General features: G+C 41.8%; 1 protein-coding gene and 1 long non-coding RNA gene across 3 annotated transcripts in view; one reads left to right on the forward strand and one right to left on the reverse strand.

Moving 5' to 3' along the window:
* LOC135499110 (uncharacterized) overlaps positions 1-15,929 on the forward strand; it is a 99,604-nt gene that overhangs the window by 12,029 nt on the left and 71,646 nt on the right. The window lies entirely within an intron of this gene.
* The window catches only part of LOC135499175 (uncharacterized), a 64,502-nt gene that overhangs the window by 2,751 nt on the left and 45,822 nt on the right, over positions 1-15,929 (reverse strand). Inside the window, exon 13 of the mRNA XM_064789842.1 lies at positions 11,463-11,528. Within this exon, the coding sequence (XP_064645912.1) occupies positions 11,463-11,528 (66 nt within the window). The remainder of the gene's footprint in view (positions 1-11,462; positions 11,529-15,929) is intronic.

The raw sequence follows: 15,929 nt of genomic DNA on the forward strand, positions 1-15,929 counted from the left end.
GAAGCAAAGCAACACAAAATAGTTAACTGCAAATCCAAGAGTCAGTTACAAACATCAAAAACTCATATCGCACGAGACGCTGAATAAAGATTAATCCAAATAGTCTGCAAGTAAATCACCTTGTTATGTCTGAATGAAAATAACTATGAACTGAACTAAGGTCACGCTAATAATAAAACATAAACATTTAAAAGTTATATGAGAACCACACGCATTTTCCGAAACCTAAACACAAGAGATTAGAGGCTGGTCTGATCTAATTAATCAGTTTATTCACATCTGTTGAGTTGAGTAACTTTAGCATAAGTTGAACTAATGACCATATCTATCCGGTGGTCTGACTAGACGACCTGACCTTGTTGTAACTAACTGCGGGGTGTCAGGCGTAGTGTTTATGAGGAGTTCATTCTCACGAGATTCTAGTCTTTCATTAGAGATTGTTGCGTCAGAGTCTACATCTTCAATTTCCTGTTCCAGGTCATTATCCTGGATACTGCCCCTGGGCACCTGGTGGAGGTGTCTACGGTTACCTCGCAAAGTGTTATTCCTTGTTCTGACCAGATATGATCTCGGATCAGATGTCTGCTGTTCCACAATTCCTGGGGATCCCTGTTTATCCGGAGAGGTTATGATAACATTATCGCCGGGGTTTAGGGGTTTGAGTGCTCTAGACTTCCCATCAAAGAATGCCTTTGCCGTATCCCGTTGCGTTTGTATCTGCTGCTGAACTTTGACTGCATCCACTGGTAGGAGTTGTGAAGTTGCCGTTGGCAACCTCGTGCGCAGGTTTCTACCCATAAGCAACTTGGCAGGCGATGCCATGTCTGCTTCACGTGGTGTACTCCTGTATGCTAAAAGTCCTAGATACGGGTCTTCTCCTGTGGAGAAGCTTCTCTTGAGAATTTTCTTGACGGTCTGCACAGCTTTTTCAACTAGTCCATTTGATTGTGGGAATCTTGGTGATGATGTCACCAGCTTAAATTCCCATGCTTTTGCGAAAGCTTGAAAGTTCCGGCTAACTAGATTAGAACCATTGTCTGTGAAGAATTCGTCAGGTATTCCATGGCGCGCAAATATAGATTTACAATGTTTGATTATGGTTTCACTTGTAGTGTCCTCAAGCAGTGCTATCTCGAAATAGCCTGAGTACGCATCAACTATCACTAAGTAGTCCTTCCCATAGACCACACATAGATCACTAGATATGTTTTGCCACGGCCTTTGCGGTATGGGATGCGACATGAGCGGTTCCTTTTGCTGTTTATTGCAATGTTTCTGACATGTTGTGCATTTTGAGACCATTTCAGCGATTTGACTATTTAGTCCTGGCCAATATATGACCTCCCGCGCACGTCTTCGACACATTTCTATTCCTAGATGTCCCTCATGCACTTTTTGCAGCATGTCTTTGCGCATTGATGGCGGAATCACAATTTTGTGTCCTTTGAATATGTATCCTTCAGTAATGTATTGTTCATCGCGACAGTTCCACTATGGTTTCACGACATCTGGAACTTCAGAACAATTTTCCGGCCAACCTGATTCTATAGTTTTATACAATGTCTGCAATTCAGAGTCAGTTTGTATTTCACGTTTTAGCTCATCAGCTTTTCCTGCGGTTATTGGTAAGCTAGACACTAGCGCATGAACTTGTAATTGGACTTCCTGTGAGAGTTCATTATCATGATCTGAGTCCTCCAAGTATGCTCGACTTAACGCGTCAGCTACATACATTTCCTTACCAGGCACAAAACGCTAGTTGAAAGTGTACTTTTGCAACCTCAGTAGAAATCTCTGAATTCTGGGCGGTGCCTGCCCAAGTTGTTTCTTAAGAATTGACTCAAGTGGTTTGTGATCTGATTCGACGTCAAAATTCCGCGCATATAAGAATTGGTGGAAACGCTCGCACCCAAACACAACTACTAATGTTTCTTTTTCAATCTGGGCATAACGCTGTTCGGTTGGCGTTAATGCCCTTGATGCATAAGCTATCGGTGCCCCATCTTGCAAAATGGCGCCACCTAGTCCTTTCTGAGATGCATCAACTGTCAATGTCACTGGTTTTGTTACATCATAGAATTTCAGCGTTGGTGCTGTTGTCAACATTGTTTTTAATTGCGCTACAGCATCGGACTGCTGTTTCAGCCAAGCCCACTCAGCATCTTCTGGAAGAAGCTGCCTGAGCGGTGACGTAATGTCTGACAAGTTCGGCAAATACTTTCCAAAGTATGTTACTAGTCCTAGAAATCTGCGTAATGCGGCCTTGCAATCTGGTTGAGGCATATCCACGATTGCTTGTACTTTCTGCGGGTCCGGTTTGACCCCATCTGCGCTTAGTAATCCTCCTATGTAAACAACCTCTGAGAGTCCAACTCTGCATTTGCGTCTATTGAGCTTTAACCCCTTCTCCCGTAGGCGATCCAATACTTTCCTAAGTCGCTCGTCGTGTTCCTCTTTCGTGCGTCCCCAGACTAACAAATCGTCGATGTAGCTGATGACTCCCTCCAAATTTTCCAGAATCTGCGTCACTGCTTTATTGAACACTTCAGCACTCGAGGAGATTCCGAACGGAAGACGGAGAAAGCGATACCTCCCAAAACATGTGTTGAATGTTGTGAGCATAGAACTTTCCGTATCCAACTTTTGTTGCCAGAATCCATTGGACGCGTCAAGAACAGTAAAATACTTCGCCCCAGCGAGTTTAGTGCTAATCTCATCCAATGTGATCAATGGAAAATGCTCCCGTTTCACAGCAGTGTTTAAATCTTTCGGATCTAAACAAATACGTAGCGATTTATCTGATTTTTCAACTAACACAATTGAATTTACCCAATCAGTGGGCTCATCCACTTTTTTGAGCACATTCATACCAACCAATCGATCAAGTTGAGTTTTGAATCTATCCTGCATTGCAATGGGAAATTTCCTCGGCGCATGAATCACTGGTTTCACTGATGGATCAATTTCAATATGATGCTCTGGCACATCTAGACAACCAAGACCTTCGAATATATCCTTATATTCGCCGAGTATGCATTCACTATCGGACGTAGGCCTATTAAGCGCATCAGTACGTTGAAGCAAATTCATCTTGACAGACGTGCGAAGCCCTAGGACCGGATCACTGCGTTTGTCCACTACTACGAAATCCTCGTAAAACGTGTTATCCTTGTATATGCATCGAATCCTGCAACTCCCTGCCACCGGTAGCGGTGTTCCGTCGTAAGTGGTTAACCGTATTTTCGTTTTTATGAGATCTCGTTTGTTACAGATCCGCTTGAATAGGTCATACGGCAGCACGTTGGCCTGTGCTCCCGTATCTATCTTCAAATTCACGAAAACCTGCCGCTGACCCATCTTCAGTTTCGTTAGCCATTGTTGATCAGACTCGTCTGTTCCCTTTAACTGATTGATGCTGCCAATGAACAAAGACTCGTACGTACCATCATCGTCCTCCTCCTCTACGCTGTGGACTTGTTTATTGGTTGACCTGCAGCAGCGGATGAAGTGATTTAGCCTTTTGCAACCCTTGCATTGTTTGCCATAGGCAGGACATTGCCATGGTTGATGAAAAGTCCCGCAATTCCCGCACTTGGGTCCGCTGCCTTTATACGTTGATTGGTTATGATAACCCGAGGCGGCTTTGTTGTATCCTTGTCGGCCTACTGCATTTACTGTTTTGTCAGTCTGTTCATCACGCCGCTGTCCGTTAGACAGCGAACTCATCTGTTCCTTGGTTAACTCAGCTGCCCGGCATATATCTATCGCCTTGGTGAGGGTGAGTTCCTTCTCCCTAAGCAGACGTTCCCTCGTGCGATCCATTCGTATGCCAAATACAATGCGATCCTTTATTAAGGAGTCTCTTGGAGTGTCAAATTCACAGTCCTTGGCTTTTATTTTTATATCCGTGAGGAAACAGTCAAAGGACTCGCCTTCCTGCTGTATCCTTGAATTGAATCTATGGCGTTCAAATGTTACATTCTTCTGAGGCGTGCAATATTCCTCGAATTTTTGAATAAGCGGGGCGTATTCGACATCATCAGGTAATCCAAATGAATTGAAAACTTCCAGTCCTTCATCTCCGATTGAGTGGAGAAGAAGAGCGACCTTGATAGGTTCCTCCGTTATCCGTGATGACGTTAGAAATATCGTAAATTTCTGCTTCCATCGCCTCCAATTCGCCGAAATATTCCCCGTTAGAGCAAGAGGTGCCGGCGGCTTGAGATTCGGACGTTCTGCCATGAGTATTTGTGGGCCCGTGTTTTCCTCCTCTGTCTCGTCATCGGATGACATAGTCCATTAATACTGATAGTCCACCCTAAGAACGTTTTGATCGTCGAAGAGTGACCACTTCTGACACCATGTTCTGTTTCTTGCTCAGGCATAGATGCAACACGCACAACGGTCGACAGGTATAAGCCAGTTTATTAAAGTAACTAAGATATATAAAGATACAGGTCACGTGATGATTAGTAAGCTATATAAGGTATATGGTTAGTATGGTTAGTATAACGAGTAATAGGTAATATCATAACAAGCTTGGATGACGTTGCTGCCCTTTGGCCCTGCTTTGGTCTAAAGTTGATAGAACCACCCCTCCCATTTTCTTGTAATGTTGCCCTATTCATTCTGGGTCACCCTGTAACGACCTCTACCATTAGTCAAACAAACAGAGTGCGCGCATCGTCAGCTATCATCACCGCTATCAGATTCACTTTCCAAGTCATTATGACACACAAGGCCTTAGTCAGTACATTTTTTCCGACCTGAGTTGAAACGTCAAGGTTTTCTTGGTCATTTGACCGAAAATTGTAGTCAAATCGGTTCAGAATTGACTGAACTACGTGGGAATGATTCCGCGCAGGATACACCACAAACAATAAATAAGAGAATATCCACAAACAATATATGATAATTATTGTGATTATTGTGGGCAGCTCAAAAAATATGTTTTGTACAAGTCCCGAAAAATCGAGTGCGACTTTCATGCGAGTTGCAAGTTGCGAGTTACATTTGCGAGTTGCGAGTTACATCTGCGAGTTGCGAGTTGGATTTACCACAATTTGCTAATTTCAGCAGGCAACTAAGTTAGACATTCCTAGACCCAATCAATGACACTGGTAATGAACGACTGGTAATCAATGGCCAAAAAATGTTGAACTAGCCCAACTTGCAGAAAAGAAAACCCCCATGGTTATTCTTTTCTGCGAGTTGCCTGGCTGAAATTGCCAAATCATGGTAAAATCTCTTGAATTTGGTCATGTTTGGCCACACTGGTAGGATGCCTCATATCAGAGATGCCCTCTCTCATTTCAAGTGTCATTTATTGGGTCTAGAAATGGCTAACTAGCCCAACTCGCAGAAAAGAAAACACCCTGGGGTAATTCTTTTCTGCGAGTTGCCAGTTGAAATTGGCAATTTATGGTAAATTCTCTTGAATTTGGCCATGTTTGGCCACACTGATAGGCTGCCTCATATCAGAGATGGCCTCTCTCATTTCAAGTGTCATTTATTGGGTCTAGAAATGGCTAACTAGCCCAACTCGCAGAAAAGAAAACACCCTGGGTAATTCTTTTCTGCGAGTTGCCAGTTGAAATTGGCAATTTATGGTAAATTCTCTTGAATTTGGCTATGTTTGGCCACACTGATAGGCTGCCTCATATCAGAGATGCCCTCTCTCATTTCAAGTGTCATTTATTGGGTCTAGAAATGGCTAACTAGCCCAACTCGCAGAAAAGAAAACACCCTGGGTAATTCTTTTCTGCGAGTTGCCAGTTGAAATTGGCAATTTATGGTAAATTCTCTTGAATTTGGCTATGTTTGGCCACACTGATAGGCTGCCTCATATCACTATCAGAGATGCCCTCTCTCATTTCAAGTGTCATTTATTGGGTCTAGAAATTGCTAACTAGCCCAACTCGCAGAAAAGAAAACACCCTGGGTAATTCTTTTCTGCGAGTTGCCAGTTGAAATTGGCAATTTATGGTAAATTCTCTTGAATTTGGCTATGTTTGGCCACACTGATAGGCTGCCTCATATCAGAGATGCCCTCTCTCATTTCAAGTGTCATTTATTGGGTCTAGAAATGGCTAACTAGCCCAACTCGCAGAAAAGAAAACACCCTGGGTAATTCTTTTCTGCGAGTTGCCAGTTGAAATTGGCAATTTATGGTAAATTCTCTTGAATTTGGCTATGTTTGGCCACACTGATAGGCTGCCTCATATCAGAGATGCCCTCTCTCATTTCAAGTGTCAGTTATTGGGTCTAGAAATGGCTAACTAGCCCAACTCGCAGAAAAGAAAACACCCTGGGTAATTCTTTTCTGCGAGTTGCCAGTTGAAATTGGCAATTTATGGTAAATTCTCTTGAATTTGGCTATGTTTGGCCACACTGATAGGCTGCCTCATATCAGAGATGCTTTCTGTTATTTCCAGTGTCATTTATTGGGTCTAGAAATGTTGCGCTAGTTTAACTCGCAGAAAAGAAAACCCCCGGGGTAATTCTTTTCTGCGAGTTGCCTGCTGAAATTGGCAATTTATGGTAAATTCTCTTGAATTTGGCCATGTTTGGCCACACTGATAGGCTGCCTCATATCAGAGATGGCCTCTCTCATTTCAAGTGTCATTTATTGGGTCTAGAAATGTTGCGCTAGTTTAACTCGCAGAAAAGAAAACCCCCAGGGTAATTCTTTTCTGCGAGTTGCCAGCTGAAATTGGCAAAGCATGGCCAAATGCCCTTGTATTTAGTCATGTATGGCCACACTGATAGGCAGCCTCATAGCAGAGATGCCCTCTCTCATTTCAAGTGTCATTTATCGGGTCTAGAAATGGCTAACTAGTCCAACTCGCTGAAAAGAAAACACCCTGGGGTAACTCGCCTATCAGTGTGGCCATACATGACTAAATACAAGGGCATTTGGCCATGCTTTGCCAATTTCAGCTGGCAACTCGCAGAAAAGAATTACCCTGGGGGTTTTCTTTTCTGCGAGTTGGGCTAGTTAGCCATTTCTAGACCCAATAAATGACACTTGAAATGAGAGAGGGCATCTCTGATATGAGGCAGCCTATCAGTGTGGCCAAACATAGCCAAATTCAAGAGAATTTACCATAAATTGCCAATTTCAACTGGCAACTCGCAGAAAAGAATTACCCCATAGTGTTTTCTTTTCTGCGAGTTGGGCTAGTTAGCCATTTCTAGACCCAATAAATGACACTTGAAATGAGAGAGGGCATCTCTGATATGAGGCAGCCTATCAGTGTGGCCAAACATAGCCAAATTCAAGAGAATTTACCATAAATTGCCAATTTCAACTGGCAACTCGCAGAAAAGAATTACCCAGGGTGTTTTCTTTTCTGCGAGTTGGGCTAGTTAGCCATTTTTAGACCCAATAAATGACACTTGAAATGAGAGAGGGCATCTCTGATATGAGGCAGCCTATCAGTGTGGCCAAACATAGCCAAATTCAAGAGAATTTACCATAAATTGCCAATTTCAACTGGCAACTCGCAGAAAAGAATTACCCCAGGGTGTTTTCTTTTCTGCGAGTTGGGCTAGTTAGCCATTTCTAGACCCAATAAATGACACTTGAAATGAGAGAGGGCATCTCTGATATGAGGCAGCCTATCAGTGTGGCCAAACATAGCCAAATTCAAGAGAATTTACCATAAATTGCCAATTTCAACTGGCAACTCGCAGAAAAGAATTACCCCAGGGTGTTTTCTTTTCTGCGAGTTGGGCTAGTTAGCCATTTCTAGACCCAATAAATGACACTTGAAATGAGAGAGGGCATCTCTGATATGAGGCAGCCTATCAGTGTGGCCAAACATAGCCAAATTCAAGAGAATTTACCATAAATTGCCAATTTCAACTGGCAACTCGCAGAAAAGAATTACCCCAGGGTGTTTTCTTTTCTGCGAGTTGGGCTAGTTAGCCATTTCTAGACCCGATAAATGACACTTGAAATGAGAGAGGGCATCTCTGCTATGAGGCTGCCTATCAGTGTGGCCATACATGACTAAATACAAGGGCATTTGGCCATGCTTTGCCAATTTCAGCTGGCAACTCGCAGAAAAGATTTACCCGGGGGTTTTCTTTTGCGATTTGGGCTAGTTTGACATTTTTAGACCCATTTAATGACACTGGAATTGAAAGAAGGCATCTGGCATTTTTAACTCGCAAATCCAACTCGCAACTCGCAAATCCAACTCGCAACTCGCAAATGTAACTCGCAACTCGCAAATGTAACTCACAACTCGCAAATCCAACTCGCAACTCGCAGAAAAGAAACCCTCCAAAAAATCAGTGCGATATACTTTTCTTGAAACCCATTATATCCTATTGAAGTGAATTCTGCTGTAATTGATGCAGCTACACGTCGCACATGTTGGTTATAATTTTTGATTTTGAAGATTTTTGTCATTCAATACATGTTATCAACTAATTAGCCTATACTTTTACTGTCCATCTTCTTCTGAATTGGGTCATCTAGTTGAAAATAAAATAATCCGCGTTCATACGAACAAGCGCGAGGATGTAAAGAACATAGTATTAACGAGTACATGTATATCGCTTTTCAAAAATCCATAAAGTTTATAAAAGAAAGAAAAAAATGCCTCGCGTTTTAAAAAACTATTTCTCCACGGCGGTTGGTTGATCATTGGCAAAACGTGACCCCTCGACTCTATTTGGACTTAAAGTGATACTATGATGTGATTTTCAACTTTGCGGAAATACGTCCGTTTTTAATTGTTGATCGCAAATGTAAAGCTCAAATTTTCCATTTTTAGCTCACCTCTTAGCAGAGGTGAGCTTATCCCATACCGTGGCGTCCGTCGTCCGTCGTCGTCGTCGTCGTCGTCGTCGTCGTCGTCGTCGTCGTCGTCGTCGTCGTCGTCGGCGTCGTCGTCGTCGTCCGTCGTCCGTTAGCAGGGCACGTTTCGTAACTGTTAGAGCTATTGAGTTGAAACTTGGTACACATGTACCCTTATGTAATGACACCTGGGAGACCAAGTTTCGGTCCGATTCGTTTCATGGTTTGGCCACCAGGGGGCCAAACGTTAAAAGTGAAAATATGCAATATCTCCCTCAATAGTAGTCGGGAAATTTTGAAAAAAATATGGTAGGTACTTCTAGCAAAGGTGCATCATATATCCTCCGGGTTTTTGATTTGACCTCCTTTTCAAGGTCACAGAGGTCAAATGGTGTAAATTGGCCGTTAGGATGTAACGATGGCACGTTTCTAAACTGCAATGACTATTGATACCAAATTTGGTACACATTTACCCCTTAGTCAGCTGATCTCAGGGACCGAAGTTTGGTCCAATATGATTCACCACTTGACCACCAGGGGGCAAAATCCAAAAACCTTAAAAATGTGATTATTCCTTAACTTCTTGCCCGATTGCCACCAATTTGATATCATGGGTACATCTAACCACCATACAGTATATGTCACACAGGTTTTTAATTTGACCTTCTTGTCAAGGTCACAGAGGTCAAATGGCGTAAATTCGCCGTCAGGCCGTAACAATGGCACGTTTCTTAACTGCAATGACTATTGATCACAAATTAAGTACACATGTACCCCTTGGTCAGGTGATCTCAGGTACCGAAGTTTGGTGCGATCTGATTTGCCGTTTGGCCTCCAGGAAGGGGGCCAAATCCTAAATTCTTCAAAATGCCATTATTCCTAGTAATGACTTGCCCGATTGGCACCAATTTTATATCATAGGTACATCTAATTCTAACAACCATTCAATGTGTCACCCGGGTCTTCTTTGATTTGACCTACTTTTCAAGGTCACAGAGGTCGAATGTACTGTAAATTGGCCATTTTGGGGAAATTGTAATTGCTTGGACCTACATCAAACCTAACACTACATGACACAAGACCATGCTCTTTATCCATCTTTCCTCCACATGAGGTGAGCACAATGGCCCTGGCCATTTCATTGATTAGATGTATTATAAAATAGCTGTTTTAATTGCGTCCGACTGGCCAACTGCCGAAGACGTTTTGAAAAACCCGCACTATGTCATGTGACCTCATGACATCACAACATGAACAAGTCAGATCGTCGAATATTTCCCTATTCGCTCTAGGAAGAAGCTATATCCGCAGTAGTTCGCGTACGCTCAGGAAAATCTAATGAATATTAAATGAGGTCTAAAAATAGTTTTAGGAATACCATTATTATGACGTCAGCGATGGAATTTCCTGGTTGGACTTAGGAAATTTATGATGAAATGACTAGGGCTGTGGACTTGGGGGGAGGGGCCGGCCGTCCCTTCCCTTACTTCGTTACCTCGAGATGTTTTCCAAATGTGCTGGAAGACCCCCAAGGGCAGACGAATTTGGAGTTGGTTCTCGAAGTTGTGTTCCGGCGGAGCATCAGGAGAAGATGAACCACCGGCTTGTGACCTCTTGACTCGAACTTCATGATGACGGCCCGGTTCTTTGATAGGGTCAGGCCGGCGGAAAACCCCAACACCTTCAGTTTTGCTGGTGTTGCCGCAAAACATCGCAGCACAACGCCACCCGACAACCCTTTTCTTCTTCTTCTCCATAATCTTCAGTTCTTATCATGTATATATTGTGTAAGGTCAGGATGGAATGTCAATGGTCAATGGCAGTTGTGAATAAATGAATGAGATTTTTTTTTCCGCGGCAATGTAAACCACTGCGACCGCGAAAATGTTCATGTTGTGACGTCGTCAACGAAAACGTCGTCGGCGTAGCACGATTTCAACGGCATCGAAGCGAGCCGTCCTTGCGGGATTAAAATCATCAATTTCTAGAAAATGTGCATTTCGATTCAAAAACCTTACCGACTTATGAGAAAGGGACGTAGTCATTTGTCAAAAACAGCTTAAACATTATATGGTGAGATTTTGAAACGAGTTACCCTTTAACCGATTTATGCTAAAAAAGAAACACTCCTCATTACTTATATTTCATCTCTGTAATGTTAAACGCGGCCCATCTTCGACCTTCATTGCCAAGCATCAGAGGTGAGTTCTTTTTTAAATTTCTGCATAATAGGCTAGTCAATCTAGCTCATTTTAGGGCTTGACCCACCACAAATTGCAAAAGAAACGATTCCACCTGTATTTATTCAGGAATATCCCCCTAAACACCATACTAAAAATCTCAATGAATCCAAATAGGGGAAAGGGGTCAAATATGCTAATTTATGCTAATTAGTAGCCAAATATAGGGAAACAATGACTTTTGTCCAAAATCATCCAAATCAGTCAATCGAAAACCTTACCGATTTATGAGAAAGTGACGTAGTCATTTGCCAAAAACAGCTAAAACATTATATGGTGAAATTTGACACGAGGTACATTGCAAAGTTTTTGACTTGGCTAAGCCAGAATATTAAGTTATGACAAAAACTTAAGAATCTTTGAAAAACCGGGCCCTGCATGCATTATTCACTGTTGGCTGAGAAGATATGTACCTGCATTTCCACGGTCGGCTGAAGAGGTGCCAGCTTTTCCACTGCGGTCTGAAGTGATACCAGCGACTGAAATGCAAAGCAAGTGAACATCATACCAGTTTGTATTTTTCTATGGTTTAAATAATGGAGAAGCACGATTCACTCATAAATACTTTACAAAATCAAGTGGATAATCCGTATGATGGAATCAGATATTAATTTGATAACGAAATAATTTTCAATTTGGGAACGGAGATTTCAGCGTGAATGTTGTAATGTTGAGGCAACTGTGTAAAGCATGCTGAAAGTCTACATTTGATGGACAATTGAAAAGAAAATACTTTAATATTTGTTAACAGTGGCTTCAGGGCCACGTCAAAACAGAGTATACAGAGGGTCAGCAGTCGATATCGGTAACATAATAAATATGGGAAATCCCAACCATCGCAGGGCAGTTATATTTAAAAGTTACCACCCTTCGTCAGTGCTGCAAAATCCGCGTCGAGTGCGAAATATACAACGTTTACCTAAATATGGTGAAATATGAAGACTATCCACAGTGGCCTACTGGACTTTGCGCAAAGAAAGCAACCAACGTAACGGTCCCTAGGTATTTTTATTTTCCTTAGACAATACAAAGCCTGGTCATCCTAGGGTCGTGGTTACATAGGAAGTTATCATTGCAAAAGAAGGCCAAACGCAAGCTTGGGTAAAGCAGCACACATAAGTCGAGCACATACAAGCCATGACACAAAACACATTCGGTTTTATAATATGGATTGGCAGTCAACTTAGCGAAGGCATACATTTTTAGTTGCAGGTGATTCACTGCCAGTTAAAGGGACTATTATTTTGTCACATTAGGTACAGTTTGGAATATGAATGTAGCCAAGTTCATGGGGATGGATAGGTGACGCCAGCATCTAACCGAGCATATTATTTGCCTTGGCCATAGAGGGCGCTACCAGTGCAAATCACCGGCAGTTAAAGGGACTAGCATTTGACATAAGGGTAGTTTGGAATATCAATTTCGCCTGGTTCATGGGGATCGATAAGAGGCGCCAGCATCTTACTAAGCATACATTTGCCGCTAGAGGGGCTAAAGTGCAAATCACTGGGACTATTATCTTGCGACATGGGGATGGATAGCTGGCGCCAGCGTGGCAGATGGACCACACCAAAGAGTACATCTCAAGATAAACCATAACAGAAGCACTACACTGTCAACTGGAGGTATTCTGTGGCCGTGTTAGCCCCTGGTTTAATTTATACTAGGAACAGAACCTGAAGCGGTCAAATATAATGGTCGCTCCCCATTGCGCTTGTTGCGTTGCGTTGCTTTCTTTGCGCAAAGTCCAGTAAGCCTTTCATCAAATGCAAAATGGCCAAGCGTGAGATGTTATGTCTGGTACTCTCATCAGTGAGTGAAAGTCGATAAATGAGCGACAGTGAACATGGCCAGGCTTTGGGAATTCACGACAATACAGTGCAGTGCAGACCATTTATTTACTCAAGAAAAATCTAATTTAGAAAATGTAAAAACAGCACATAACAGCTTATCTGAAAGAAGGAAAGGAAAGAATTCGAATTATGTCAAGAAGTTACATTTAGCGTATTTTATTAAAATAGGTATAATTAGCGTATTTTATCAAAATACGCAAAATAGAACTTCTTGACATGATCATTCTGGTTCTTTTCTCCTTTTCCACTGTTTCGATCGGCGTCGCCTAGCGGTCTCGGGTATCCAAAACGACTCATTTTAAGCTTTGGAGAACTTTTGATTTGTAAAATTTGGATGAAATTCGAAGCAACCTAACGTGTATACTATGTTGTATGTGTAAAGTGTGTAGTAAATATCTAACTGTCACTGGCTCATCTATTGTGAATCTCAATTCAATGAGTTACTATAGAGTACACAATGAAATATAATGATTCATTAGCCCAGCGCATGATCCATACATAACCTCCAGAAAGCTCTCCACTGGTTGCAGTGGTTGATAGGGTGAGGGACGAGGCCGGTCCACTGCGTCCGCACTGTAAGTATATTATGCTCGGGTTGCTCAGGAAGGACTCACTGGGGCATATCTCTTTGCTTTTGCTTTCGGCATGGTCCAGCCGGGTTTCCAGCAGTTGAAATGGCTGAAACCTCGTGTGTGAATATAACGGTAAATGACTGCACCCTCTCTTCCACCAGGTCTGCTGACTGAGCATGCACAGAGGGAAAAACCATCGTGGCGCACTGAATAACCACAGGTGGCCAATAATTTTTATTTTTGATTAATTCCTTTCTGTAACAAAATCAAGAAGAATTTACACCAAGGCGTCCAAAATATACCACGGGATAGAATAATTCCGACCAATTACAACTCATTGACCGATTTAAAGGGAAACGGTATTAGCCAATATGCATCGTAGTCAGACAGGGGGGTGGGCGGAAATGAAAATACTACCGTTTTAAGTTGAACAACTTTTTAAATGTAGATTTGCCGTGATTGCCGTGGCCAAAATGGCGTGTATTACTTTATTTCAAACAAAACATCACAAAGGAAGTGTTGATGATAGCTGGCTTTCTTAATCATCGTTTGCAAGGAACGATTGTATACCTTCGTTCACCTGGTTGCAAATCTCAAATAGAGTCTTACAAAAGTATTTATTGATATGTTATTAAATTTTTACACATGTACAAGTCATGTACATTCTTCAAGAATCTTGAAAAAATCTGAACCAAATAATCTTACAAGAATCTTGTAACCCATGTACATGTTCATGTACACAGTAACGAATACGATCTTCACTAAGAATCTTTTAAAAAGAATCGTATCTGGATTTTTGACATGGACACTTACACTGTTGAAATATTTCAAAATCGTTTTTTTCTGAAAGCATGTACTCAGACAAAAGTGTCTAGTGTTGGCATTATAAAAATCTAAACGGACCATTATAGGTCACAGAACCCCAATATCCCCAATCCTCGAAGATCCAGAGTCAGTTGTATTCTCCTCCCCTTACTGACACTGGAATAAATCGATTGTATTTGCGGGGAGAGGCAGACAAATCTGATCCGCCCAAGGAAAACGGCTTCTACATCATTCCTTGAAACTCAGTCACTATTGAAAACAATCGCCGTATCTAAAACGTGCTCTTAATCATTGGCTGAAATTTCAAAAGCATGGGACGCATGTGCGGAATTTTTTGATATTACACGAATATTTTGATATTACACGACAATTTTTGTAAGCAGCAAGCATCTTCCCCGCCTTCGGCCCGGGATCGATAAAAAGTAGATAAATGCTCAGAAAAGAACAATATGACTTCTTGAGTAACTAAACAGCAGTTGGTATTCACTGTGTTCATTTGAAATGTGGTTTTGAGACACGGATGGTACACATTTATCATCGAACGGCGGGTGTGTTGTGATATCAGTAAACAGCCGGCAATTCCGCTGGAAGCTTGTGTAGGCCAGTCAATCTAGCTCATTTTAGGGCTTGACCCACCACAAATTGCAAAAGAAACGATTCTACCTTTATTCATTCAGGAATAACCCCCTAAACACCATACTAAAAATGTCAATGAATCCAAATAGGGGAAAGGGGTCAAATATGCTAATTTATGCTCATTAGTAGCCAAATATAGGGAAACAATGACTTTTGTCCAAAATCATCCAAATTAGTCAATCAAGGTGTCTAATCATATGTTTTCAGTATCGAGGAAATCAATGAAACCATTCTTGACAAGAAAAAAAATGATGCATCAGAGAGTAAGACAAGGGTGTATATCAGAGACGTCCAGCAAGGTCTTAGTTAATACCTTCATGTTCACGACAAGCCTACGCTGAACAGACCTATCAAAGGTGAGCATCTGATGAAGACTGGCTAGTCCTCGCCTGCAAAAGAAGTCAGACAACCAGACATCTGGGATTTTTTGGCAGGAATCGTTTATTTAGTACGTAATGTGGTCTGTCTTACTCTCTGTAAATGGAAGTTTATCAGCCACGGACCCTACATTGCCCTATGTACAAAAATAGTGATCTACAGTTCCAAGACAAATATAATAATGTCAATCACAGGAGACGATTTCGGCCCCAAATCCCGCCCATTAGTACAAGAATAACCAAGATCGAGGCATGTGAAGTCGTATATCAAGTCCTCGACCACCCGTTTTGGCCAGAACCCAAATATAGATTTAATAAGAACTTCAACTAGCTACTGGTTAGATAGACTAGCACTTGGTTCTTGTTTTGAATATAGGGGGCTTTTTGTAATTTAGTTTGCTCTTATTCATTAACCGTTGAACTTATTGAATTACTTCTGCCTGAATTGTTTTATGACAAACCCATGCTAAAAATTCCCCGCAAACAAAATGTGTTAATCGGGCTAATTTGATGAAATTAAAGGCGACCGACTGCCCATCTACGTGATCAATTAACATTAGAAAAATAGAGAATATATATAAGTATTTGCATACGTTTGCCCTTTCACAAAAATTAAG

This window comes from Lineus longissimus, chromosome 14, assembly GCF_910592395.1.
Source record: "Lineus longissimus chromosome 14, tnLinLong1.2, whole genome shotgun sequence".
Lineage (NCBI taxonomy): Eukaryota > Metazoa > Nemertea > Pilidiophora > Heteronemertea > Lineidae > Lineus > Lineus longissimus.